The sequence below is a fragment of the Notamacropus eugenii genome, chromosome 4 (genome assembly GCF_028372415.1).
Source record: "Notamacropus eugenii isolate mMacEug1 chromosome 4, mMacEug1.pri_v2, whole genome shotgun sequence".
NCBI lineage: Eukaryota > Metazoa > Chordata > Mammalia > Diprotodontia > Macropodidae > Notamacropus > Notamacropus eugenii.
The window spans coordinates 449,598,463-449,624,697 of record NC_092875.1 but is presented as its reverse complement, the minus strand read 5'-3'; the positions used below and the strand labels follow the sequence as shown (position 1 = coordinate 449,624,697).

At 37.5% G+C, this 26,235-nt stretch overlaps 1 protein-coding gene across 2 annotated transcripts in view; it reads left to right on the top strand.

Annotated features, from left to right (window-relative positions):
• Nucleotides 1–26,235, top strand: part of ADGRV1 (adhesion G protein-coupled receptor V1) — a 751,592-nt gene that overhangs the window by 420,524 nt on the left and 304,833 nt on the right. For both annotated transcript variants that reach the window (XM_072606175.1, XM_072606174.1), the window contains one exon: nucleotides 22,951–23,067. In XM_072606175.1, the coding sequence (XP_072462276.1) occupies nucleotides 22,951–23,067 (117 nt within the window). The remainder of the gene's footprint in view (nucleotides 1–22,950; nucleotides 23,068–26,235) is intronic.

The window sequence follows — 26,235 nt, the reverse complement described above, 5'->3', positions numbered from 1 at the left end:
TAGATATATACACACATATACTGACACATATATATCACTAAGGATTTAAAATACTATAAAATGTGAGGCTTACTAATTTCCCAAAAATTTACAAGAATGACCAAAATTAATATATAATATATGTTAATATATAAATACGCACATATAATAAATACACACCTATGATAAGACATGCTGAAAGACAACATAGTAGATAAAGAGCTGGCCTTGGAATAGAAAAGACCTTTGTTCATGCTCTGTGTCTGATGCATATTGACTGTTGGATCCTAGGCAAATCACTTAACCTCTCAGTGCCCCCAGATAATTTCTTAAGACTGAAAGTTGTAGAAGCAATGTCGCTCTCAGGAGGAGGACTTTCCTCACTGGGAGTTCCCTATACAAATTGAAATCACAGATCTGGTTAAAAAAATAGTAATCTACGAAGGAACTTTTGTTTTTATTATGGGGATGTATCACATGACTGCTGTCAGGGGCTAGAGTGACACAAGTGGCTCTCTGAAGAGATATTCTCTAAGTAGATCACAAAAGCTGACACTTGCTCCCTCTGATCGCTTCTATTACCTTTATCACTCTACTTTTGGGGGTTTTTTTTGCTTATGTGTTCTGTCACTTCTCCTGACCTTCATAGTTTGCTGAAGATCAGTCTGACTTTGTAGAGATAGGAATAGCCTGTCAAAATACTTATTTTCTTTCCATCAGTGAGACACTCAATCTTTAGTTTTTTTTCCTCTTCTTTGTTATTTTCGTAGATGCTCTAGCATCTGCAGTGGAAGACTTTTTTTCATTTCTTTGACCTACTTCAGGGCCATGGCCCTGAATACTTGAGGATTCTGGAAGGTTGCTCTCTAGATAAGAGGAGATTCCATGAAAGTCAGTGCATTTTCCAGAGGTAATAGCCATACTTAAGTCATTAGTTTATGAACATGTAACATCTGGTCCAAAACATAACAAAACTATTACAAGGCTTTGTTTGAGCTACATAAAGAGAAAAGTGAGATCAGCTAATTGGAAAAGCTAGGTTTTAACATCTTGGCTAACAATATCTACATTGGTGTTTGTATTAGTTGGAGACTGTCTCTCCCTCTCCCTCTCCCTCTTTATGTGTATGTGATATTTCACAAATGATTTTCAAATCTTTTTTTTTTAATAATATAAAAACAGTGAAGAAAGAGCTGGCAAATGTCATGTGTTCCTAGGATCCTTTGGTACTGAAATTATCGTCAGATCCATTAGATAATTTTGGCTTTCCCTTTCACTTTGAGTACCTTGGGCTATGTCTAAAGGTAGTTATTGAATTATCTACTATACAGTTCATTTTTTTTCAGTGACCTTTACAAAGGAACTAGGATCAATGAGGTGAATCAATCACAAACGTGATAAATCCTGGTAGCGTGGAGTGCTAAGTCATTTCCTTCTTCTAGTGAATATCTTTAGGAGGTTTGGAAGAAATTTACAATATAGAACAGTGCAATTTACCCAGGCATTCGTTACAAAAGAGCATTTTTACTGAAGACATCACGGCATAGAGGAAGAAGTACTCTGCTTGGAGTCACAGGATCATGGTGATAGTAGCTAGCATTTTATATAGGGCTTTAAGGTTTTCAAAACACTTTACAAGTATTATCTCATTTTGTCCTCACAACAATCCTAGGAGGTAAGTGGTATTATCATCACCATTTACAAATGAGGAAACTGAGGCAGACATAAGTTGTCACTTGGCAAAGCTCACACAAATGATGAATTTTACAGGTGAAATTAAAACTGAGGTCTTCTAATTCCAGAGTCAGAGGCTTGAGTTCTGGACCTGGCACTTAGAGCACTGGCCATGTAAAGGTGGGCTATCTTGTAGTTCTAGTTCCCTCAGCCATAAGGGCAGCTAGAGGGTGTCATAGTGCACAGAGTCAGGAAGACTCATCTTCCTGAGTTCAAATCTGGCCTCAGACACTTGCTAACTGTGTGACCCTGGGCAGGTCACTTAGCCTTGTTTGCCTCAGGTTCCTCATCTATAAAATGAGCTGGGGAAGGAAATGGCAAACCACTCCAGTATCTTTTCCAAGAAAGCCCCAAGTGGGGTCATAAGGAGTCAGAATTAACTGAAATGACTCACCAAGAACAAAAGCTGTAAAACTAGAATACATGATAGTTTTGCTCACATACCTCAGAGGGGAGTTGGGAGGAGGCACTTTGTAAGGATTAAAGCACCATAAGAAAGTGGACCATGTAGTATTGGGATCTCCGGGTCATAGATTTAGAGCTAGAAGAGGTTAGTCCAAACTCCATTTGTTACTGATGAGGAAACTCTTAAACTTACTAATTGTCATTAAAAATTGAGAATCTTATTGTAATATTATTAAATTTATTGCAAGGTTATGAGCAGCAAGCCTAAGGATAAGGTAAGAAACAATGTAGCACTATTTTGGGAAACAGTTTTCCATTAGTTTATTTATTAGTCCTTAAGAATACAGGTTAAACTATTAAAAATTTTAAAGGAAGAAAATGTTATGTAAGGGAGGCAGCATGCATTATGGATGACATCTGAAGACCTGGGGCCTGGTTCCAGTCGCACCACCTCCGACGTGACCTTAATCAGTCGACTCAACGTGTCCACTCCTCATGTTCTTTCTCTGTGAGATGGAGATAATAAACTTTGACGTACGTATCTTGCAGGGTTTTTATGGAGATCAAATGAGATCATGTACACAGATTGGTAAACATGAAGCGTGATATAAATGTCAAGGATTACTGTTATTTTTAAATCTTTATTTTTATTTTGATAAGACACGATCCATTCACTTTTATTTTGTTCTTGCAAAGCTTAAAAAAGCTTTCTATTCTTATTCCATTTTAATACCATATGTGGGCTTTTCAAACCATTAGTAATCATCATAATAATTAATAATTATAAAGCAGACTCTCTTTAAAACAGATCATTGACTAGTGAGGACTGCAGTTGAAATGCCCATAAAAATGTGGCCTTGCAGTTTTCACAAATGCTGGAGTTCAGTTTCCTTCATGCCCATTTATGAGTCGCCAAACCAGAGGTTCTCTGAGATGTCAACTCACTTATACCAAATGAGAGTGAATTATGAGAGGTTGCTCTTATCGGTAAAAGAATAGTGGGCTATATATAGGGTTCTTATGATAAAAATGACAAAATTCTGCCACTTTTAAGAATTTGTGAAACCCTGTACATATTATTTAATTTCATTTTTTTCTCTCAGTGATTCTACTTGTAAAATTCTACAATAAAAATGACATTCTTATCAATGTATGATTTCAATGATAAATACTATATAAATTTTTTAGAAATGTGATTTTACTTTATCTTGGTTTCCTAGTAATCATCTATTATGAAAATGCTCACAAAATCTCATTCAAATTAGTGAACATTTAGATCTTACTGCTTTCACTTAATATCATGGGGAGAAATTTTTATATTTAGGAATTTACATGTGTAAAAATATCTTTTCTTACCCATATCATATGTAGTTTCCTCAAAATTCTTTTTCAAAAATTTTACCTGGAAGATTCAGTTTTGAATATAAACTCTGTTGTGAATTCCCTTTCCTTTATGTAACGGATATCACATTCATTTCATTGTAGTGTTGCAAATCATATGGAGTTAGTATATTTGAGACTAAAGCACACCAAAATGACTAAGTTATTGTGAAGTGTATAATATAGAGTGGGAATGCTAACACTGCTATATTCTGAACATTTGTCAGTTGTCAGACTTTCACGGTTTGGTTAAAAAAACCAACCTGAACTTAATAGATTTGACATACAAGATCCAAGAGAAATATAAAGTACTTGATTATCAATGACTAATTGCAAGGGACTCAATAAGGACGGACTAGTTATCTTTTATATGAGGAAATATGAAAAAATATGTCTAAGGTGGTTATTAATAATTGGGTAGTTCATAAGAAAGATTGGGGTAGACTTGCGTATGATATGATTTTTAAAAAATAAAACTACATAGGAGCAGTAAAAATACAAATGAGGTGTAAGAGGAAAACTGACAGAGGAATTAGATGGGGAAGGAGGACTGGGAGTTCTAGAACCCTACTTTCATTGGGAATGGATAATAGATAGACAGATGGATAGAGATAAACATATATACATATATATGTATAAAAGTCTTATAAATTCAGAGAGAAATAAAAAGCTAAGGGTATAGGGAGAAGGGAGAGGATAAGAGAAGGATTTTTGGAAGGTAAGGGAAAAGGATAAGGGGCAAGGCAATGGATAGGTGTTTAGATTACTGGGAAAATCAGGGAAGGATCCTTGGAGGGGGCATAGGTTAAGTAATAGGAGGGAAAGTTGGTGGGTAGAAATAAAGTAGAGTCAGGAAGAATAGGAAATAAGAGATACACACAAACATAAAATAAAGGTCAGGAGTAGAATTTATTAGGGAAAAAATATGGGGTAGTAATCATGTTCTTAGGCAAAGTTAAAGCTAAAATAAATTTAATCATGAGAGAAAAATAGAGAAACTACACCATATGTCAGCCATATTAGTCAGTATTGTTTTAGACTGTTTAACATAACAAGACAGTATAAGGTTGAGCTATTGTTGTGGTGTAAAAAATGATGAATTGGTGGACTCAGAAAAGTATGGAAAGACTCAGACTTATGAAGGAAGTGGTTATCCATCCTCACGGAAACAGAGGACAAATAAGTACAGTTCAGTCTTACATAGATGCATGTGAATGTGTATATCTATATATGAGCATGATTATAGACGTTTGAGCATATGTATGTGTATGTAAGTATATGCATGTATGTCTCTGTCTTTGTATTCACGTATGTTTATATGGACATATACATATATGCAGGCGTATGTGTATTAGTACATGAATATTAATAAGGGGTGAGAAAGAAAGAGGGGAAAAAAGAACAAAGTGAAAAATACACAGCAGAGAATAGAAAGGCTTACAGGGAAGCAAAGAAAAGATGGGCAGCTCTGAATACAAAGTATAGTATTTATTATTCAGGCTTTCTTGAAATGGAAGCTTATTGCTGTACATTTTAAATCCTTTCCTGCATTCTCCTCTGCATATGGCAATGGTTTTTTTCTTATTTTGTATTTCATATTTATAATATTTCTTTTACTTTTATTATTGTATATTTATGTTTTTCCATTTAAATTTAAAATAAATTAATTTATATTTAAAAAAACTCTGCTTTATTCTTGAGAAGGAAAAGGAAAGTTTATAGAAATGGAAAACTTGTATTAGATCTTGCTGGTATTGAAGATAATAAAGCTAAGGTTACAGCAAAATGAGAGTCAGGAAAGACCTACCTTCTAAATTTATTTTACATTAATGTGACCAAATATATCAACCCGACATTAAATATTTATGTCAGTACTTCAAAAGATCCATGACTTAACTAGCCTGGGTCAACAGGCATTATGGGTTATCATCTGCTATCCACCTTTCTGGTGATCAACCTCTGAGAGGCGGAGGTATAACATACTAGTGCAGGAACTTTACATAAACATTTTTTATGTTGGCTGGTTCCATTAGGTAAGAGAGGAAACACAGCCCCTAGATAATAGGTGAGACTCAGAGTTAGCAATATTGGACCTTTGACACTTAGTAACTTTGTGTGTGACCTTGTACATGTTATCTTACTTAACCTTTCTAAAACTCAGACAACTTTTTTTTTTAATTTTATTTTTTTCCTGGATTTACACACCAAAAAAATACTTACACATACGTGGCAGAACACAAGAAAATGTTATACAGAATCATGGATCATCTGTAGTGCTTGATTTTTTAATAAAAGCATATCATAAATTCCAACATAATATAATAAACATATATATGTAACTTTACATAACACATGATAGAATATAGTCCATTATAATGTAATTTTAGAAGTTGTTATGCTTGTCTATGCTTCCTTCTGAACTTCCTTCATTATCTTCTATGAATTAAAAAAAGGTTTCCGTGGCCCTCTTTTTTTTTTTTTTTTTGACATCACTACTACTAATCCTCCCAACTAAAACCAAGAGATGAAAAAGAAAAACAAAACACTTGTAGCAAATCTACACGAAGGCCATGTGCACAAGCAGGTATCTTTTTCTGTACCTTTCTCTTAGGAAGTGCCTAATAGGTTTTATCATTGGTGCTCTTGGGACGTGGTTAGCTATTGCATTGATCCGTCTGCAGCGGTGTGGTTTTGAGTGAATGATTCTTTTCGTTTTGCTTACGTTAGTTTGCATCAGTTCATGCTCCACTGGGTTATCTCAGCTCGTCTCTCTTCATTTCTTACAGTGCAGCAGTGTTCCATTACATTCATGTCAGTCATTCTTCAGCAGGTGGGAACCTCCGGATTCCACTTCTTTGCTTTTCTTTCTCCATTTTCTTCCCTTTAATCCCCCCTATCAAGATCATGAAAATTGCTTTGCCTAGAGCTATTTTGTCCCCCATATCATAGGCCTTCTTAACCCTGCCTGTTTGATTTGGTTCTAAATTATATGTATATGTCCAAGCCTCCTTTCTCCATTTCAGGTTCATCCGATGCCCACTGCCACCTCCCCTTTCTTCATGTTGCCATATTCTTCTCTTCATACCCCAAATGTGAAAAGAACAAATCCTGCCCCCTTCCTCCTTTTTCCTTCCTTAACTCTTCCTTCTCTCTCCCCACTTCGTACCCTCACAACAGATCTAATCCCTCACCAGGTCCTTTGGTTTTCTTTTTTAGTCTCCTTAGTACCTTTTATACCCTCAGTGCCTATTAAGGTTCTGAAAGGATACTTGTTTCTTCTCCTGTGATTAATATTTTAGCATTAAATCATCATGCCACACTTTACAATTACTCAAACAAATTTCCCTTTTTAGGATTCTGTTGATCATTGTGGCTGCCTTTCCAAGTCCCTTCTCATAAAAAAGAGTATGAAAATCCTCTATTACATCAGAAATCCATTTTTCCCCTAAATCAAGATTCTCCTAGCTCTTGCCTCCTAACCTCCAGAATACTCTTCGTTCCTTGATAAAACAGTGCAGTGCCTGACTCGCACACTTGCTGTCCTTATCACCTCTTCTCTTCTCCTTCTGTACTGTTTCACTTGGTGAGCTCATTGGCCTTCAAAGATTTAATTATGTTCTCTATTTAGATAAATTTCAGATCTATTTATTGAGCCCTGATCTCTCTCCCAAACTCTAGTTTTGTATCCCTTATCATCCTGAGATTGCCCACCTCAGACTGGGTCATCTGGATTCTTGGACTCCAGTTAGGTTTCTCTTTGAGGTTCAGATGCAAAGCTGGGTAGTCAGGGCCCTGTATGGCGTATCTAGTTAGTGTGTGAGGGTCCTTGGAATTCGTGAGTCTCTTGGGCTACCCCAGAACCAGACTCCTACAGGTTACATATGACTAGGGCCTGACTGTGGTTTGTTTGTCCATACTGGCCCTAGTCCTGCTACCAGTTTCCCTTTTCCATTGGCTTCTGACTTTCCTTTTGTGTGGTTCTGCAGTGGATTAAGTTATTAACTGCAGTTGCTCATTGGATTTCTTAGTCATTTAGTCTGGTGCGAATTCCAGGTTTTTTTCTAGATTAGGGACTTGACTTGTCTACCCCCATTAAGAGAGCTATCTTAAACAGAAGCCTCAGACAACTTTCTGAAACCTAGATAGGGGTTGATCAGGAGAACTGTCTGTTCAGCCTGACAAACTACAGTGCAGTGAATATTGGTTTGAGAGTTTTGATTTCCTATGGAGGTTTGTTCATGTCTTTGGGTGTCTCCTTGATTCGAGATGAACAGCAATGGTGTGGAGCCAGCTCTTTGTGCTAGTTTGTAAAAAGGAGAACTATGCAAACAAAAGGCAAGAGTTCTTGAAACCTACTTTGCTAAATAAAGAAAGAAGAGTTTCATGGGGAATGTGATCCCACAATGCAGCCTTCGAAACATAGAAGGAGATGTTCTAACCTCTAACTGAAATTTAGACTTTTTCTCTGATTACTTAAAAATAATATTCTAAAAAAGGCATTCATAGCATTCACCAGATTGCCAAAAGGGCCTGTGACCAAAAGAAAGTTAAGAACTCTTGTTCTGGAGGGAGATGATGTAGTTCTTCCAGCAAAGAACTAAAGCCAGATCATAAAAGAAAAAGACCTACTCTTCTTTATTATTACCATGAGTTATTCAAACAGTAAGGTCCACTGGGAAGGAGGTTGCTTCTTATTAAACCTAGTTCATTTCAACTCTGGAGGGAGTCCAAACCCCCTTTTTAATGTCTCGAAGTTTGATCTCTGAGCTAAAGTGGGGCTCATTGGAATGTCAGTGGGCTTGTCTTATTAGCAACCCAAGTGTATTTACTTCTGAGGGAGTCCCAAGCTATGGTGCAATGCTGAGTCTAGCAATCATTAGGACTCTAGGAAAGGTGGAACTAGCCAGAGAGGGAGAATATGATCATTTATTTTTGACCATTCATTATTCCCTTATGTGTTTTCAGTATTTTCTGTGAGATGTAACAAAGACTGTCCTGTAACCAATATGTGCATATAGCTCTGGGGACCTAGACACAAGCTCTAGGTAAGCTGCCTCTGAGATTTCCCTGAGACACTCTTGGTTGAGGCAATGAGTAAAAAAAGGTGATTGGGCTGGTGAGGAACATCTTTAACATTAGCTGTTTTATGTAACTTTAGGGGTTTAGATGTTGACTTATAGATTATGCATATCTGCTAAATTATAGATGAGCTGCAATTTTTGTACGTTTCTTAGAAAACAGTAGCATTGTTTAATCTCATAAATTTATAAATTTAACCTCCCTTTCATAAATTTAACCTCCCTCAATTTTCATTTAATTTTTTTTTTGCATAACATGTTCAGTTTAAAAAAACCCCACTGATTTTATAGTTTTAATATAGTTATGCTGCCCAAATCAACTTCTTTTTGAGTGGTATCTGAGAAATTTAATAAACCCAGGATCATTTGTAGAATTTTGTTTTCAGGTCTCACAATCACCTTGGAAGAGGGACATTGACAAAGTGAACTCCCTCCATGCCTGGAATCCAAGTCATAAAACTTGGTGGGGTACTTGGTGAATATTTACAATATTTACAAATACTTGGATAGTAGCTGCAGAGGGCAAAAATAGGAGCAAAGAGCTAGAGTCTAGGGAAGCAGATTTCATGCTAATCTAAGGAAGAATGTTCCAGTAATTGAAGTTTTTTGGGAAAGGAGTCAAATGCTTTGTGAGACAGATACCAAACAGAGGCTATTAGGTTACCCCTGTCTGGGATATTGTAGGAGAGATTCCTGCAGTAGATAAGAAATAAATTAATTACTTAAGTGGATTTGTATTAAGTCATTGATGTGTCCATCTAAACACAGTGATTTACATACATATATATGTAAATGGATGAATGAATTTACACGTGATAGTAAGAAAAGATATGTTTCCGGTTCTGACAGCATGCAGGGAAGCAGTGTAAGTGTACCCCTCATTTTTATAGAAAAAGGAAGGAACAGTCTGCCAGGGGTGAGAAGAAGGTTGCTGGGAATTCTACCCAGGACATAAATGATTGCACTTAGTGTATTTAACAAAGATTCTAGATGGATGACAATTTGGGGTCTTGAAAAGTGGTGTCCCAGCATCCTGCTGAGGCTTTGTTTGAGAAACAGTAGGTGTTATCAAGAAGTACAGGATATCTACCCATGCATGAGCATCTGTAACTTTCTAGGAGTTAAACCCCTATGAAACAGTTTTGTGGGGTTGGTAGATCTCATGTTTCTCTTCCCATGAGACATTGAACTTCTGGAATTCCACTAATCAGGTACTTCTTGAGCTGTGGAAGTGGTCAGATGAAAACCAGGAGAAATGCCAGTGATCAGACAAAGTGCCCTTGGGCAATTGTCCTCATTCCCTGTGGACAGAATCCCTGAATTCCTATGTTCTCTGAAATTCAGAAGACACCTTAGAACCTTGGTGGCAGACAATTGCTTTTTGAAAAGGAAAGAGAGCAAAAATACAAAACTTATATTTCCAAACGTAATTCATTGAAGGTTATTCTTACAGCACAGGAGAACTGGGGACAAGGGAGGAGAGTTTAAGGGTTTGTGTTTCAAGGAGAGATTTCATTACTCATCTATAGTGTCAGTTCAGCTTGCATGGAGGAGGAACAGCTTAGCAGTAAAGACAGCTTCCCAGCGTTCCCTTTTTATGCAGTGAAGGACCTATCTCTGGTCAGTTTCATTGATGTTTTCCCATTTTCCCTTGCTTCCCAGGGGCTCTAGGGTAGTGATTGGTGGAGAAATGAAGTGCTTTGTGTTATCTCCCATGTCTTCTCTTTGTTATCATTGAGCCACATAATTGGTTGAGAGAGCAAAGGAAAGAGAGAAGGATATGGAAAAGATAGAGACTGATTTATCCCTATGGTTGGCTTTAGATAATATTCTCATGGCTTGGTCTAATGACCTTGAAGGGGCTTTGAAAAACTGTGCCAGAACTCCTAGCCCACTCCTCTAAAACACTAGTCATGTACTTGCACAGCGCTGCCTGGCAAAACAAAAAACAAAGGTACCAACATTTGTTCGTGGCCAAAATTTCTGATTTAATACAATTCTCCTGAGTTGGTCTTCAGACTACAACATGTTATAGGGAAATCAAACAGGCTAACAATGATTTCAGACCTTTCATTCAATATTTTGAACATATTGGCATATGTTCCATCTCTGAGGTGTGTGTGTGTGTGTTCATATCTGCATTTTCTAGCAAACCATGGCAATTCATTTCCATTCACAAAGGAAGGAAAGTACTTGCAGTGGCAAAAATTCTAAATTGCAGTATTATTTGCCGAGTCATAGCAGCCACAAACCAGATATTATAACATGAAATGTGGTAGGTTAGCTGACCTTGGCACATCTATAAAGTTGGGAAATAATAAAATCCTGTTGTTTTTGTCTCACATGTTTACTGTAAAGGTCAGATGAGATGTTGTACATAAAACACTTTGCAAACCTTAAGGCCCAACATAAATGTCTGCTGTTATCCTACTTAAAATACTTGAAGATGACTTTCATGTTTCTATGCCTCAATCTCCTCTAAACTAACCTCCAGTTTCTTTAATCAATCCCCATATGATGTTTTGAGTCTCATCATTGTAGCATCGTCTCCAGATGTTCCACAGCTGGTTGAAGTTCTTCCCCACCCAGAACTAGACTCATCTAGTCTGACTTTCATTATTTCTTTGACAAAGTAAAAAATCACCTTATCAGAAATATCTTTGAGTTTAGCTTTGCATGATGAAATTCACAGATATTTATTATGAAGATAACACCTCATTACTGAATTAGGTCATATTTTACCTATCTGCTTGGACTTGCTCTTTGCATCAGAGATGATAGGGTTTCCAACTCTGGATCCCTGAAAAGTCCTGAGGCTTTGCAGCTCTGACTGGTGGTGTTTTTAGCCACCTGTGCTTGCCTGCTCATCTGTCTTAAACACATTAAAACATTGCACCCTACGTGGTATCCCCAAAGTCCTAAGTCACTTAAGGCCTTCAGGATAACTTTTGAGACAACCTGTGTGTACAAATTGGACATCAATTTTACCAACTTGCTGTTATTTCAGTACTTACTCTAGCTGTATGCTGTTCTCATTGTCTTGTCATTCAGTTGTGCCTGATACTTCATGATCCCATGGACCATACTGTCCATGGAGTTTTCTTGGTAATACTCCTGGAATGGATTATATCGCCAAGAGATCATAAAAATGGGAAAGGGTCCCATATGAACAAAAATATTTATAACAGCTCTCTTTGTGGTGGCCAGAAACTGGAAATCCAAGGGGATGTCCATGAATTGGGGAATGGCTGAATAAATTATGGTATATGAATGTAATGCAATACTTCTGTGCTATAAGAAATGATGAACAGGAAGACTTCAGAGAGGCCTGGCGAGACTTATATGATCTGATGCTGAGTGAAAGGAGCAGAACCAGAACTTTGTGCATAGCAACGACCACAGTGGGAGAGAATTTTTTCTGGTAGACTTGGAACTTCATTGCAATGCAAGGACTTAAAAAAAATTCCCAGTGGTCTTCTAAGGCAAAATGCCTCCCATATCCAGAGAAAGAACTATGGAATTCATTCGCAAAATGTAGCAGATCATTTTTTTGTGTATGTGTGTGTATTGTGTTTTGGTTTGTTAGATGATTTCTCCCACTCATTTTAATTCTTCAACACAGCATGACTGTAGTGAAAATGTATTTAATAGGAATGTATGTGTAGAAACTATACAAAATTGTATGCCATCCTGGGGAGGGAGAGGGGAGGTAGGGGGTAGGGAGGAGAAATAATAATCCAAGTTATATGATAGTTATTGTAGAACACTGAAAAGAAATAAAATTAATAAAAAAAAACAAAACTCCTGGAATGGTTTACCATTTCCTCCGCCAGTGGGTCAGGGCAAATATAGGTTGAGTGCCTTGTTCAGGATCATGCAGCTATTAAGTGTCTGAGGCTGGGTTTGAACTTAGGTCTTCTTGACTTCAGACGCAGTGTTTTATCCACTGATCCATCTAATTACCTTTTGTACTTGTTAGAATTGAATTAAACCAAACATTCAGACCATGAAACAACTTAGGGAACTCTTTGTTACTATTTACTACTCTTCTGAAAATGTTGAGATAAAATGTTTCTCAGACTCAAGTCCAGGGCTTTGGAATGAGCCAGATTCCTTCGTTTCCATCCCTTGCACCCTTTCCCGCTCCTCCTCACCACCTTTTCTTTCTCCTCCATCCCTTCAACCAACTATAATGCTCAGATATCCCAAAGGATAAGTTGGAGAATGAAGAGAAGGAATAAGACCTTGCCTCCTGTTAGAATCCTTTAGAAGCAGGTAAGCTAAGGAAGTATTGCTAGCCTGCATCAGTGATAGTGTTTTCTGTATATAAAAGGAAAGCTGGGAAAACGTTTTTTTCCTTCCCTATCTCATGAAATGATCTGGGGACACTGGTATTCATATAGCACAGATGGTTAGAGTGAAATCTGTAGACTCAGAGACATCCTTCTCTGTGGAACAGGGGTTCTTATTCTTTTTGTAACATAGGCCCTTTGTGTGGTCTGGTGAAGCCTATGGATCTTTTCTCAGAATGATATTTTAAAATGCCTAGTATTGTAAAGGAAAGTAATTATATAGAAATACAGTTATCTATCTAGATGTATACATATGTGTACATATAAAATATCCATCAAAGCGTATATAAAATATCCTTTCTGGATCATTTAAAAAATGTACATTGTCATTCAACATCAACCCTAACAAAACACATTTTTTGGAACAGGCCTAAATGGACTCATAAAACCAACCACACACACACACACACACACATACACACAAAATGTATGAGTCATATAAACTGCTTTAGGATCATATATTGTGTTCCAAGAGGTATTTCTGTTAAAATAGTCAGGAGGTGATTCAGAGGAGAAAGAGCTTTTCCATCAAACAGGATATTTTTTTCATTTTTGATATTTTTATAGATCAGCTTCTGCATTTTTGTACTTTATAAAACATTGTAAAAGGAATTGTGCAATGTTTGGTGTTATTTTCTCCATTGACTCTGCATTGGGTTCAGTGACAATAATAGTGGATAGAGAGCTAGACTCAAAGTCAGGAATTCCTGAGCTAAATCCAACCCCAGATACTTTGTACCTAAGGGACCTTGGGCAAGTCACTTAACCTCTGTCTGCCCCAGTTTCCTCATCTGTGAAAAAAATGGGGATAATAATAATAGTACCTACCTCCTAAGGTTGTTGTGAGAACAAAATGAGATAATAATTATGAGGCATTTTGAAAATCTTAAGGTACAATATAAATGCTAGCTCCTATTACAATAGGTAGAAATATGACATTGTAGTAAGAAATATAGGAAAGAATACACAGGACAAAACTACCTCCATAACTTAGGGCCAAGAAATAAACATCTGAAGTAAAATATAAAAAAAAAATAGTTTTCTTGATGTATTATAAATTTTTAATAGCCCTTTATATCAAAAGAGCACATTGACGATCATATTGCCTCAGAGAGCAAAGGAAAAACCTGTGAAGTCGTGCACAGTGGGGCTGGATGATCACCTTTGAGTTAATTAACACTTCAGTTATGGGTACACACAGACCTTTATCAAGTCTTCTTTCTTTCTTGTTCTGTTCACTGAAAAAGTTTTCCTTTCAACTTCAATTCGTGCTTATTTTCAGTACACAAGGAATGCTGGAAGTGGAAACTTAGGTTTTTTTGAGCTGAGGATCACTTAGGAATCTAAAAAATACATTTTACCATTTTTAGAGTAAATTTGTGACTAGTCATCTAATTCAAATGGGCATCGAGGTCGTGCAGTGAGTAGAGCAGCAGGAAGACCTAAGTTCAAATGAGGTCTCAGACATTTGCTAGCCTCGTGACCCTAGGCAAGGCTTAACTCAGTTTCCTCATTTGTTAATGAGCTGGAGAAGGAAATGGCAAACCACTTCAGTATCTTTGCCAGGAAACCTCAAAATTAGGTCACAGAGAGTCAGGCATGACTGAAATGATTAAACAACAATAACATATAATTCAAAAGTGAGTAGGCTTGATAAATGGTCATTCCATTGTATAAGTGCAGTAGAACTCATAGTCAGCCTTATGTTGATCAAATGCAAACTTTTGGTCATGTCTCCATTACCAAAATAAAGTGGAAAATTGAAGGAAAAATTCAGGAGAACAAGCCAACTTTCCTTTGAGTTTTCTAAATAATGGCCTTATTTTTTTCCATAGTAGGAGTGCGAAGACAAGGTTCATTGCCCTTGGTCCCTACAAAGAAATTCCCCCTCCAGATGGGGAGGCATTTATTCTGCTTTCATAGAATTCCTCCTCTCTGTCATCAGGGAAACAAGAATTTTGGCTTTGAAATGCTAAGTCCATAAAAGAAAATATTCTTTCCTTTTGAATAAACTTTCAAAAAATAAACTGATCCTACTATTCCCACAGATAATATTTATCTATTATTGTTGTGTTTCCAAGAAGCCCCCTGACACATCCAGGATAGCCCACTAGCACAGGTTCTTAGATCTGTTTTTCTATAAGGAGAGCAACTTTTGAGGGGTCAATAATCTTCTTTAATCACATATACCTATAGGGAAAATACAAGCAGAGAAATAAAGACCAAGAGACAGGGCTTCTAACTGTCTCACCATAAATAATCCATGCGTCAAAGATCAACAGACAGATCCAACCATTACATATATGTACGTATACACACACACACACACACACACACACACACACAAGAGAGAGAAGCACCAACATCTGGGTTTCGGGGATGGGGCATAACTACCCAGACTCTCATCTGGCCCACCAACCTACTTCCAAAGAAGCCCCTCAAAGAAAACCCTCACCCCAGAGTATATATATATACACTTTTCAGAGCCAGAGGGCAAGACCCTCTGACCCAGTGCCTCATTAATTAACAGAAGGTATGGGCCTTCCTGCACAACAAGCCTCTTCCGATCAAGCTTCCCCCAGTGGGCTCCACCTGAGGCCTGTTAATTGGAGGGAAGATCTTCCATTAATATAAATCTCATTAACATTACAAGTTCTTATTGTTCTCTCATTCTTTTCATCTTATTAGATGGAGTTAAGATAGAAATGGTTCTGGGACAAGTTGCTTTTCTGCTATTATCTTTTATGTTTACTGTTCAGATAATTGTATGGGAGGGCAAAATGACTGCTTTTTGTAATTAAGTAAGAGTATTGAGATGTAAGCTTCTCTTATACAGGCTCACTGAGAGCATGTTGGGATAATCACAGTATCAGACAGGACCACAGTGATGTCAAGTGCTTTACTGTGTTCCCATATAGTTTTGATTTCCTGTTCTGTCTCTATATTTTGAAAACTTTTCATTCCACATGACATATTGATTAAGAGCTCAGTATGACAACATCTGTTGAAAAATATCATTCTTAGATTTTTACAAAGTCATAGCCAAGCTATTGTGGGAACGGTTGCATCTGTGATTATGGTCATTTCTAGTATAGCTGATACTTTGAGGTCTAGAATTGTAGAATAGGAATTATTGTATCTTAGTTTATGAAAGCTAATGAGCCTTCTGTCAGTTAGTTAATAAACAAGAGTTTATTAAAGATTCTATTATGTTTGGGCAGCAAGATGACATAGAGGACAGAGTGCCGGGCCTGAAGTTGGGAAGACTTATTTTCCTGAGTTCAAATCTGACCTCAGACAATTGCTAGCTTTCTGACTGTAGGCAACTTAATCCAGTTTGCCTCAGGTTCCTCATCTGTAAAATGAGCTGGGGAAGGAAATGGCAAACCACTCCAGTATCTTTGCCAAGAAAGCCCAGATGGGGTCGTGAAGAATCAGACATGACTGAAAACAATTGAACAACAGCGATTACGTCCCAGGTACTATGCAGAGGATACAGATACAAAGACTAAAATAATTCCTACTTGCAAGGAGGTTACATTCTATTGGATAAGTACATATATAAGTAGGTATGTAAGAAAATACATGTTGAAAACAGAGTGTAAATACGAAGAAGTTCATAAAAATAGTTTAGGAAAAAGAGCACTAACAGTTGGGGGTACCTGAAAAGGTTTCACGTAGAAGATGGTATTTGATCTGCACGTTGAGGCAGCAGCGAGGAGCGCATTCCACACATCCAAGACAAGTAGTAGAAAGACATAAAGATGGGGAGTGGAGTAAACGAAATAAGCACTGTTTGGTGGCTTCGTGCACTATGGGGAAGGGAAATAATCCCCAGAGAGAATGGGAAGATCAGTTACAGCCAGGAGAAGGGCTTTAGAAACTAAACTAAGGAATTCATATTTTATCTTAGAGGTAATAGGGAGCCACTGGAGTTTATTAAATATGGAAGTGGAAGGTCAGATCTGTGTTTAGATAGATCTGAATTACTATTAGCTATGTGGAGGAAATAATAAAATGAGGAGAGAGATCCAGTTTGGAGGTTGTTACAGTAATTTAGGAGAGAGGTGATCCAGGCCTGAATTAAAGTGGTAACTTTGTGAATAGAGAGAATACATCAGATCCAAGAGATGTGATGAAGGTAGCAATGACAAAATTGGGCCCATGGACTAGATATATAGGGTGCATGAGAGTGAGGAGTCAAGGGTAATGCTGAGGTTATGAACCTGGGAAACTAGAAGAATGGAGATGCCTTCCACACAAATAGGGATGTTTGGAAGAAGACAGGGCTTAAGGGAAAGATACCAAGACTTCGGACAAGTCAACTTTATGATGTCCTTGGAATATCCTCTTTGAAACAGCAAATAGGCAATTGGTGTTGTGAAACTGAGGCTCCGAGGATAGACTGGAGCTGAATATAGAGATCTCTGAGTCATTTGCAGAGGACAAGAGCCAATGATGTGCTTGAGAGACAGTATAGGGAGAAAAAAGAGAAGAGGACCTAAGATCAAGCCTTGATATCCAGTTAGGACCCATGATATGGATAGTGAGCCAGGAAAGGAAATGAAAAAAGCAAAACAAAACGAAACAATGTCAGACAGTGAAGAGAAGAACTAGGCTTGAATAGTTACAGAAACCCAAAGAGAAAAGAGTCTTTTAAGCGAGGTAGTCAGTAGTGTCAAATGTGGGAGAAAGGCAGAGAATATAGACTGAAAAGAAGACAGTCAGCTACAGTGAGTAAGTAACTTATGACTGGTAACTTTGTAGAGAGCAGTTTCAGTTAAGTAAACAGGTTGAAAGTCAAATTGCAAATTGAGGAGTAAGAGGAAAGAAAGTCAAAGAAATTGAATATAGACAGCTTTTCCTAGGAGTTCAGTTGAGAATGAAGAGATATAGGACAATAGCTTGAGAAAATGGAGTCTAACAGAAGCTTTTTTGTTTGTTTAAGGATGGGGAGCCTTTAGCATTTTTGAAGGCAACAAGGGAACAAGTCCATAGATAGATAGTGGTTGAAGATCCAGGAATGGAATCTGAAGGCCCATCATGGGCAATAACTCATGTTATAAATTCAACAAATAATATGTTAATCAAGACGTATCATCCCAATTGCTGAATCATTTTGATTTTTTTTTTTTTTATAGAATTAGAGAGGTAGTATGATGGTAATTCAGGACCAGATCATCAGCCACTAGAAATAGGAGATGGATTATCCTTAAGGAGCCTGGTCTTATTTATAATTCAGATTACCCAAGGAAAGAGTAGAAATTACACAGTACATAGCTGCAGACTATGACCCTTAACACCTACCAAATGTATAGCAGTGTGCCATCCATTGTCTTGAAGTCACATCCAAAACTCTAGCTTGTGCAAACTAAAAAGAAGGCAGATCCTATGTTACAAATACATACATATCCTTGAGCATTCAACAAATAAGCTGCACTGGACTTGGGACCATTATCACAGACAGAAACGTTGCCCACAATTATTTGAAAAAAATCAATGTATCTGTTCTAGGATACCTCACACAAGTATTAACAACTCTTCACTTTCAGTGTAGGAATCTGAGCACAAGCTGTCCATTTGGAGGGATCTTGTTTAATTTAGAGAGTAAAATAAATTGGTACTTGTTGGCTTCAGACTGCATAATGCAACTGTACATAAAGTGTTTATTTGCCCCATAAGAGGGATGTATAATAAAGAAAAGGCCCTTCTGACCTATAGAATTTGGTTGGGTAAATTTCCCTCTCCACAGGGGTAAGTTAAAAACATGCTGCTTTCCAAGGTCCTTATCTGGTAGGAGTAGAGCCAATTCAGCCCCTCCACCTTACTAACATCAACCTGGAGGAACATGAAATGGACCAACTGGCCTTGAGTTATTGTTCTTGTTACCTGTTAACTTTTGACTGAATGGCTTACTTCAGATGGCATACTAAACAAACAGAGTTTTCTGACAGACTGCCTAGATTATTTTCTTCTTTTCTCCCTACGAGCGTAGCTCTGAGCAAAAGGTAATGATTAATCTGGTCCAGGATGAGTGAATTTTAATTGTGAAAAGTAATGAGAAAACACGGATCAGGACTTTGGTTCTGACAGTTCTACTTAGTTCATGAAAGAACCTTAGGCTATGTGCTTTTTGGGGCAACAGGAACAAGGATGGCCTGAGGAAATCCTTGTTCTACATGCAACCATTTCAAACCTGTTAAAAACATCACTTGGTTTTCTGACTACACTTTTCCCCAGGCAGCTTCAAATAGTGATCATTGGAGCCTGTGCAGACCAGGAGCTGGCATTCACAAGGGGTCGCATATAATGTATAACTGGCTCTTTCACGACAGTCACTGGCAGATAGTTTGCTTCGTAGAAACTCCAATGTAGCACACAGGTTAGAAATGTGTATGAAATGAGAAGAGAAGAAAAAACTCAATAGTTTAAGAAATACCATAATGCGAAGAGTTTTGTATGTAGGAAGCAGAAATTCACGTCATGGCAAGGTGAACCCAGCATAACTATGAGGTAGTTTTGGAAGGCCAGTAGTCAAGGTTAGACAAGAAAAAAAGTTAGGTATGTCTTGGGGAAATTATTAAATTAATTTTTTTAAAAGTTAGGACAAAGTATGAGAAAAGTATTACAATTAGACAATTATTCATTTTTTCCTCTTTTTCTCTCATCATTCTTTTCATTCTTCCCCCCATCCAACATTTATTAATTGCCTACAGTTTTCAACATATTGATCTTAGAAAAAATTTTAGTATGATGTCCACTTCAGAGTACTAAGACTCTTGTTAATGACAGGTTCAGCTGATCAGTTAAAAAAAATCATCATTATTATCCTTTTATTCAGTCAACTCTCAAAAAAAGATTATATTGATATAATAATAAAAGCAAAGATTTCTATAGAGTTTTGAGGTTTACAAAGCATTTAACATATATTACCTCATGTAATAACAACAAATCTTTGAGATAGGTGCTATTATTAATTCCCATTTTATAGATGAGGAAACTGATTCTGAAAAGCTAAGTGATTTGCCAAGGTTCACATAACTACTAAGTGTTAAACCCAAGTCAAGTCAACAAACAATTATTAAGCACCTACTCCGTCCTAGGCAGGACAGCTTGGTGGCACAGTGGACAGAGTGCTGGGCCTGGAGTCAGGAAGACTTATCTTCCTGAGTTCAAATCTGGCCTCACACACCTAATATATGTGTAACCCTGTTTGCCTTAGTTTCCTCATCTGTAAAATGAGCTGGAGAAGGAAATGGCAAACCACTCAGATATATGTGCCAAGAAGACCCCAAATGAGGTCACATAGAGCCAGATATGACTCAAAGGACTATACAACAACGACAAAAACTGTGCTAGGCATGATTCTAATTGTTGTGGATACCAAAAAAAAAAAAAATGCAAAAACAGTATCAGCTCTCAAGGAAAATATAATCTAATGAGGAAGATAGAATCGGAGAATTAGGTACAAACAAGATATGCACACAATAAACTGGAGATAAACTCAGAGGGAAGGCATTGACATTAAACTGGACTGGCAATGGCTTCTTGCAGAAGGTGGAATTTTAGATGAGACTTGAAGGAAGCCAGGGAAGCCAGGAGGTGGAGATGAGAAGGGAGAGCATTCCATGTTTGGAAGATAGTCAGTGAAAATGTAAGGAAGCAGAAGATGAAATGTCTTGTATGTAGAACAGCAAAGAGCATCATCCATGGATCATGGTTTAGATGGAGGGAAGTAAGGTACAAAAAGACAAGATGTGGGGAGGGGAGATTATGAAGGGCTTTAAAAGCAAAACAGATTTTTGTATTTGGTCCTGGAAGTAATAAGGATCCACTTTGACTATAGGGAATGGCATGGTCAGACCTGTATTTAAGAAGATCCATTTGCCAGCTGAGTGCAGAGTGGATTGGAGTGGGGAAAGGCTTGAGGCAGGGATGTTAACTAGAAGGGTATTGCAGTAGTCCAAATGTGAGGCAATGGGTGATTGTTTACAACAGGCTGCTGGCAGTGTCAGAAGAGAGAAGGAGGTATATATGAGAAAGACTGAGAAGGTATAATCAACAGGAGTTAGCAGCAGATTGGATATGGGTTTGGGGATCATGTGAGAGAGAAGGAGAAATCAAGGATAACACCTCAACTGGGATCCTGGGAGAAGAGGGCAGGGTTTTGGGCAAAAGATGAGTTCAGTTTTGTACTTGTTGAAGTTAAGATATGTATGAGAATTCCAATTTGAGATGTACTATAAGCAGTAACAGATGTGAGACTGAATGTCAGGAGAGAGGTTACAAATGGAAAAGAGAATCATCATTATAGAGATGGTAATTGAGTGAAGAGAAGTTGATAACATTGCCAAGTGAATAGTACAGAGAAAGAAAAGGAGAGGAGCTGAAATAGAGAAGAGGCCCACCATTAATGGGCTTCCTCCAGATGTGGACTCCAAGCATGGACTCACTCACCAGTCAGTGAGGTGACCTCAGGGACAATAGAATGATCCCTCAGTTAGAATGATCAATGAAATAAGTTCCCCAATCAAATTGTAATTATAATGTACAAACCTTGCTGAGAAGTACAGGCTTCTTCCCATGGAGGCAGATTGTGCCCTTCCCCTTGGTCATAGAGAAGTCCTCTGATTGGTCCCTAATGAGGTGGTTTGCCTCCATGATGAATGCCAGCTAAGATTCGTGGCCACAGACTCTTATCAAAAATGTAGTCCTTTCCCCATGGTTTACAAAAGTAATCTATACTGAGCATTAACATTTTTTTTCCAGAAAGTATCTGTAGCTTTTTAGAAAGTCAGTATTTAAATCTGTGGATTTTTTTTTCAGTGAAACTATTTGATTGATATTTGACGGATCTGTTAGGACATAATCAGTCATAAAATTCTGGCTTATGTTTCAAGTGTTACTGTTTGTCTCTTTGTTTATAGGTAACCCCTACATAATGCACATGCACAGGAACATATTTAATGCTGAGAAAAAACAGGGCTAAAACTCAGTACTTGAATCAGTGCTTCATCTTGAGCTAGTACAGTGAGTGCTCTACACACACAGAAGATACTCTGAAACACTTGGTGAGAGATATCTTAGTCTAGCCTTTCTTATATTAATGATACAGTTAGATTTGAGCATTTTCAGAATGTTACATGAAAATTAATTTTTTAAGATCGAATCAGAAATTCTTTTATACACACATAAAAATACATACACACATATATACATGCATACATATTTGTGTGTGAAAAACATTTTTTCCTCACGTCGTTAAGGCTAAAATGTTCCGTGGTGATAATAAATAAATATAAAATAGAAAGCAGAAACATATACGCAAGAACTTACTGATGATGTTTTTTAACAGTTTCTTTACAAATGAAATACACTCACAAAGATTTTTTTTAGTCAAGCATAATCATCAGGATTTATGAAACTCTAATTGGTTGGAACTTCATTTTATAATATAAGCTGCTCCTAACAAAACAGAGTAAAGGGTGTGAAAATGTACATACAACAGGCCAAAGACTTGTCTTTGATTTAAACAGAACTTTGTTATTTCAGCCCCATTTTATAAGTAAAGAATTTTGATATTTCTGAATAAATAATATTTCTAAGTTGAGTGCATCTCATTTTTTTTGTCAATAATAATGACAAAAGGTTCCCTTAGAGGATTTTCCTCCTGGGAGCACAGGACACACTATATAATACGATTTTCTAACTTTTTTGTGGAAGCATGCAAGACAATTCATTAGCATTATTGGAATGGAATTATAAAATATATGAATTTTTAAAGAAAAATGAGATTTTCTTTGGAATCATAAAAACTTGGCAATAGTTGACTAAAAGACAACAGATAGGTCATTTTGTATAAACCATCCAGTTGACAGATGAGGAAAGATGGGCTCAAGCATTCCTCCAAGGTTGACTTTTTAACAGATATAATTCTTTCTAACAGCATTTAGAACAGTGCTTGACAAATAGTAGGTGCTAAATAAATGTTGGTTGATTAATTGATTGATTCTGTCTTATAGATTGCATTTCTGGCTTCTGCATATGCAAGTGGGCAACTGACTGAAGAGAGCTGCTCAGCCCTGGCTGCTATCATGCATTACCTCTATCTTTGCCAGTTTAACTGGATACTTGTTCAGGTAGGAAACTCATTCTTTTTTCTCCATCCCATGAATTTCATGGTTCATTACCCCTAGAATTTGACATGTAGTAGCAATATCTACTGATACATCTACAAACTTGGTTCTTTGGAAGCTAATAAAGCAAATCACAACTCACAAGCAACACCCTATGTTCCCAAAACATCCCTTTGTAATGGTTTTATCTGTGTTTTGGGGTTAAAAGAACTAATGCAGCAAAGTATTCCATTTAAAGAATCAGCACAGGGCCTAGCAAAGGAAAGAAGGGAGACATGAATTTGGTGGAATTGAGCAAAGCTGGTATCCCTGTTGTGTTGGAAGAAATATCTGTATTTTGGTATTTGCTATATATTCAAAGTAAATATCCCTTTGTAAAGACTAATTGATATTAAATGGCTAAATTAAACTGGGACAATAGTAACTAGTACCTTCCTTCTGATTTGTCATGTTGGGGTTCAGATGGAGCTATTTGACCATGCCTCAAACCCAATTCACTCTGGTTTCACCTGATTGGTCAACACTAGGTGCCAGCCCAAACTTTGCTTGGTTTTTGCTTGGGTTTTGATGGCTCAGAGTGAATTTAAATGGCAGTTGTTTAAGTTCTAGTCAGAAACCCTGAGGGTCTTCCTCTCCCAATTTGATTTTTTTTTAATTGAATAGGTAAAAGAGACCTTTATTTTTTTATTTTTTATTTTTTGCCTCATTTCTTACCTAGCCTTAATCATTGACTGGGTATTGTCTCAGACAAACTGAGACCTAGGAAAGTCCTTAACTGAAAAAGGCCAAGGTCTCCCATTGCATCCAAGGCAATCTCCAGTCATCCTGATCTATGTTTTGTCACTGGACTCAGATGACTCTGGAGGAGAGAGTGAAGCCTCACTTAAATCCAATTCACTTGCAAGTCAAGGCATCACCTTCCTGATATCATTGGTCCTTTTCCGGAACAAGGACAAACAACACCCAGGAAAAAGAAGAGATTATCTACATTTACCTTTTGAATACACATTCAAGCTAGAAGATTCTTTATCATTCCGCAATATAGTCATTCATGGCAGGAAGAAAGTTCATCAAGCCTCCCCATGTTAGCTTGAAATCAGGCAGGGAACATTGCACATGCTCTTAAGTGGGGGAGAGGGAGGAATAGCCCTCCATCTCACAAACCCCAAACCAATCCCACCCCAAGCTTTCATGTACTGGCCTGGATGATGCTAGCTGAGCATGCCTGATTGGGATTGGAGTGGAGGAGTTACACTCAAACTCTCAAATGTCATTGCCTGGTAAGTTGGTTTTACTTAACTTTTTGCTTATTATAAAGGAAAGTTCTGTCATAGGAGAGGTGTTAGGAAGTAACTAGTATAAAAAATTTTTTTTAACTTTTTTATAGGTTTGTTTATTTTTAATCTATATTGTAGGCAAGAGAGGATTCCATCTCTAGATTCAACCAAGAACCTAGATTAGAGAGTAGATCAAAATCTAGAGCAGGTAGGTGGTATAGTAGATAAAGTCCCAGGCCTGGAGCCTGGAAAACTCCTCTTCCTGGGTTCAAATCTAGCCTCAAATACTGGGCAAGTCACTTAAACCTTTTCACCTATGTCTCCTCTTCTGCAGAATGAGCTGGAGGAAATAACAAATCCCTCCAGTGTCTTTGACAAGACAACCCCAAGTGGGGTCATGAAGGAATGAGACACAACTGAAACAACTGAACAACAAAGATCAGAATCTAAGACTTTTCCTGTAATTCATCTTGCAAATTCACTGGAATTCTTAGGACTGTCATGAACCTTCTTACTGGTCCTTTCTCCAGTCTGGTGCCCTCTATTGCTGGGATTCAGATTATACCTGAGTTGTCTCCTTTGCTCCTTTAGAGATCTTGATAGCTCTGGATCCTCAAAGTCCCACTTATCTTGAGACGATTTTTATTTGGTCTCACCTGTTGGAATCAAATTTGCTTTCTGGTTCTACCTTCATGGTGAAGTTCTGAAACTTTACCTTCTATTCTAGAGTTCTCTGGTCCCCTTAGAAGCAGGTGCCTTGATAGCAAATGCTATTACTTCCTAGTGCCCCGAGATTACAGCAGCTCCTTCCTAAAGCCAGCAGTAGACTCTCTTCTGCACCTCTGTCAACGTCTGTGATCCCATTGGACACCCACTGAATTCTTATTTTGGACCTGAGGATTATATCCAACTCTCAGTTCTTTTACAGAACAGAAATGACTAATACATCCTGAATCCAACGAATGATCATACCTTTTATAGCCTTTTGTAGGTTATCTTTGATGATTCACCCTGTCAGATGTGTCCCAGAGTAGGGTGCCCTCTCCAAATCCTATCATTACAATTGTACCGTAGAAAATAATGTTTTTATAGCAACCACATGGATAGAATGATGTGGGCTAAAATCCTACCTCAGATACTGACTAGCTGTATGATGCTGGACTGATCACTTAACCACTCTCAGCCTCAGTTTCATCATCTGTAAAGTGAGATTAATAATAGGACCCATGCTGCCTAGTTGTTCTGATGATTAAATCAAATAATATGTGTAAAGCCTTTTGTGAACTTTGAAGTGCTATATAAATGTTACTTCTTATTGTCATTATTACCAATAACAGGAGAGTTTTTATTTTATGATATATGCATGACAGCAATTTATGGGTTTTTTTTAAAAGGAAAAACAAAAACCTTGACATTTTTAGTTTAGACCTCACCTGAAATGAGCCTGCAGTGTGATTAAGACACACAAAAGCCAATGACTTCTTCAGCCTTGTTGTTTGAAGTTTGCTGCAAAGGTAACAGCACTGTCCACACTCCTGGATGAACAGAACTTCTGAAATGCTGTGCTCAGTCCTCAGCGTCATTTTTGAGGGGTCCCCAGAAACTAGGTGACCTCTGGAGAAGTAGGCAGAGTGTGAAGAGATCTGGAGAACTTGTTATATGAGTAAAAGCTTCAAGAATTTAAGCATATTTTCCTTGAGAAAAGAGGAGTTGGACGGGGTCATTAAATATTTTAAAGGTTGTCACAGAAGAGGGAGAAAACCTTTTCTGAATAGCTCCAGAGGGCAGAGGAAGCTTCAGCGGGTGGCCAGAAGGGAAGAATTTGACTCAATAGGAGAGAAGGTTTTTCAAACACTTAGAGCCTATAAGCAGTAGAAGGGCTGTATCAAAAAGC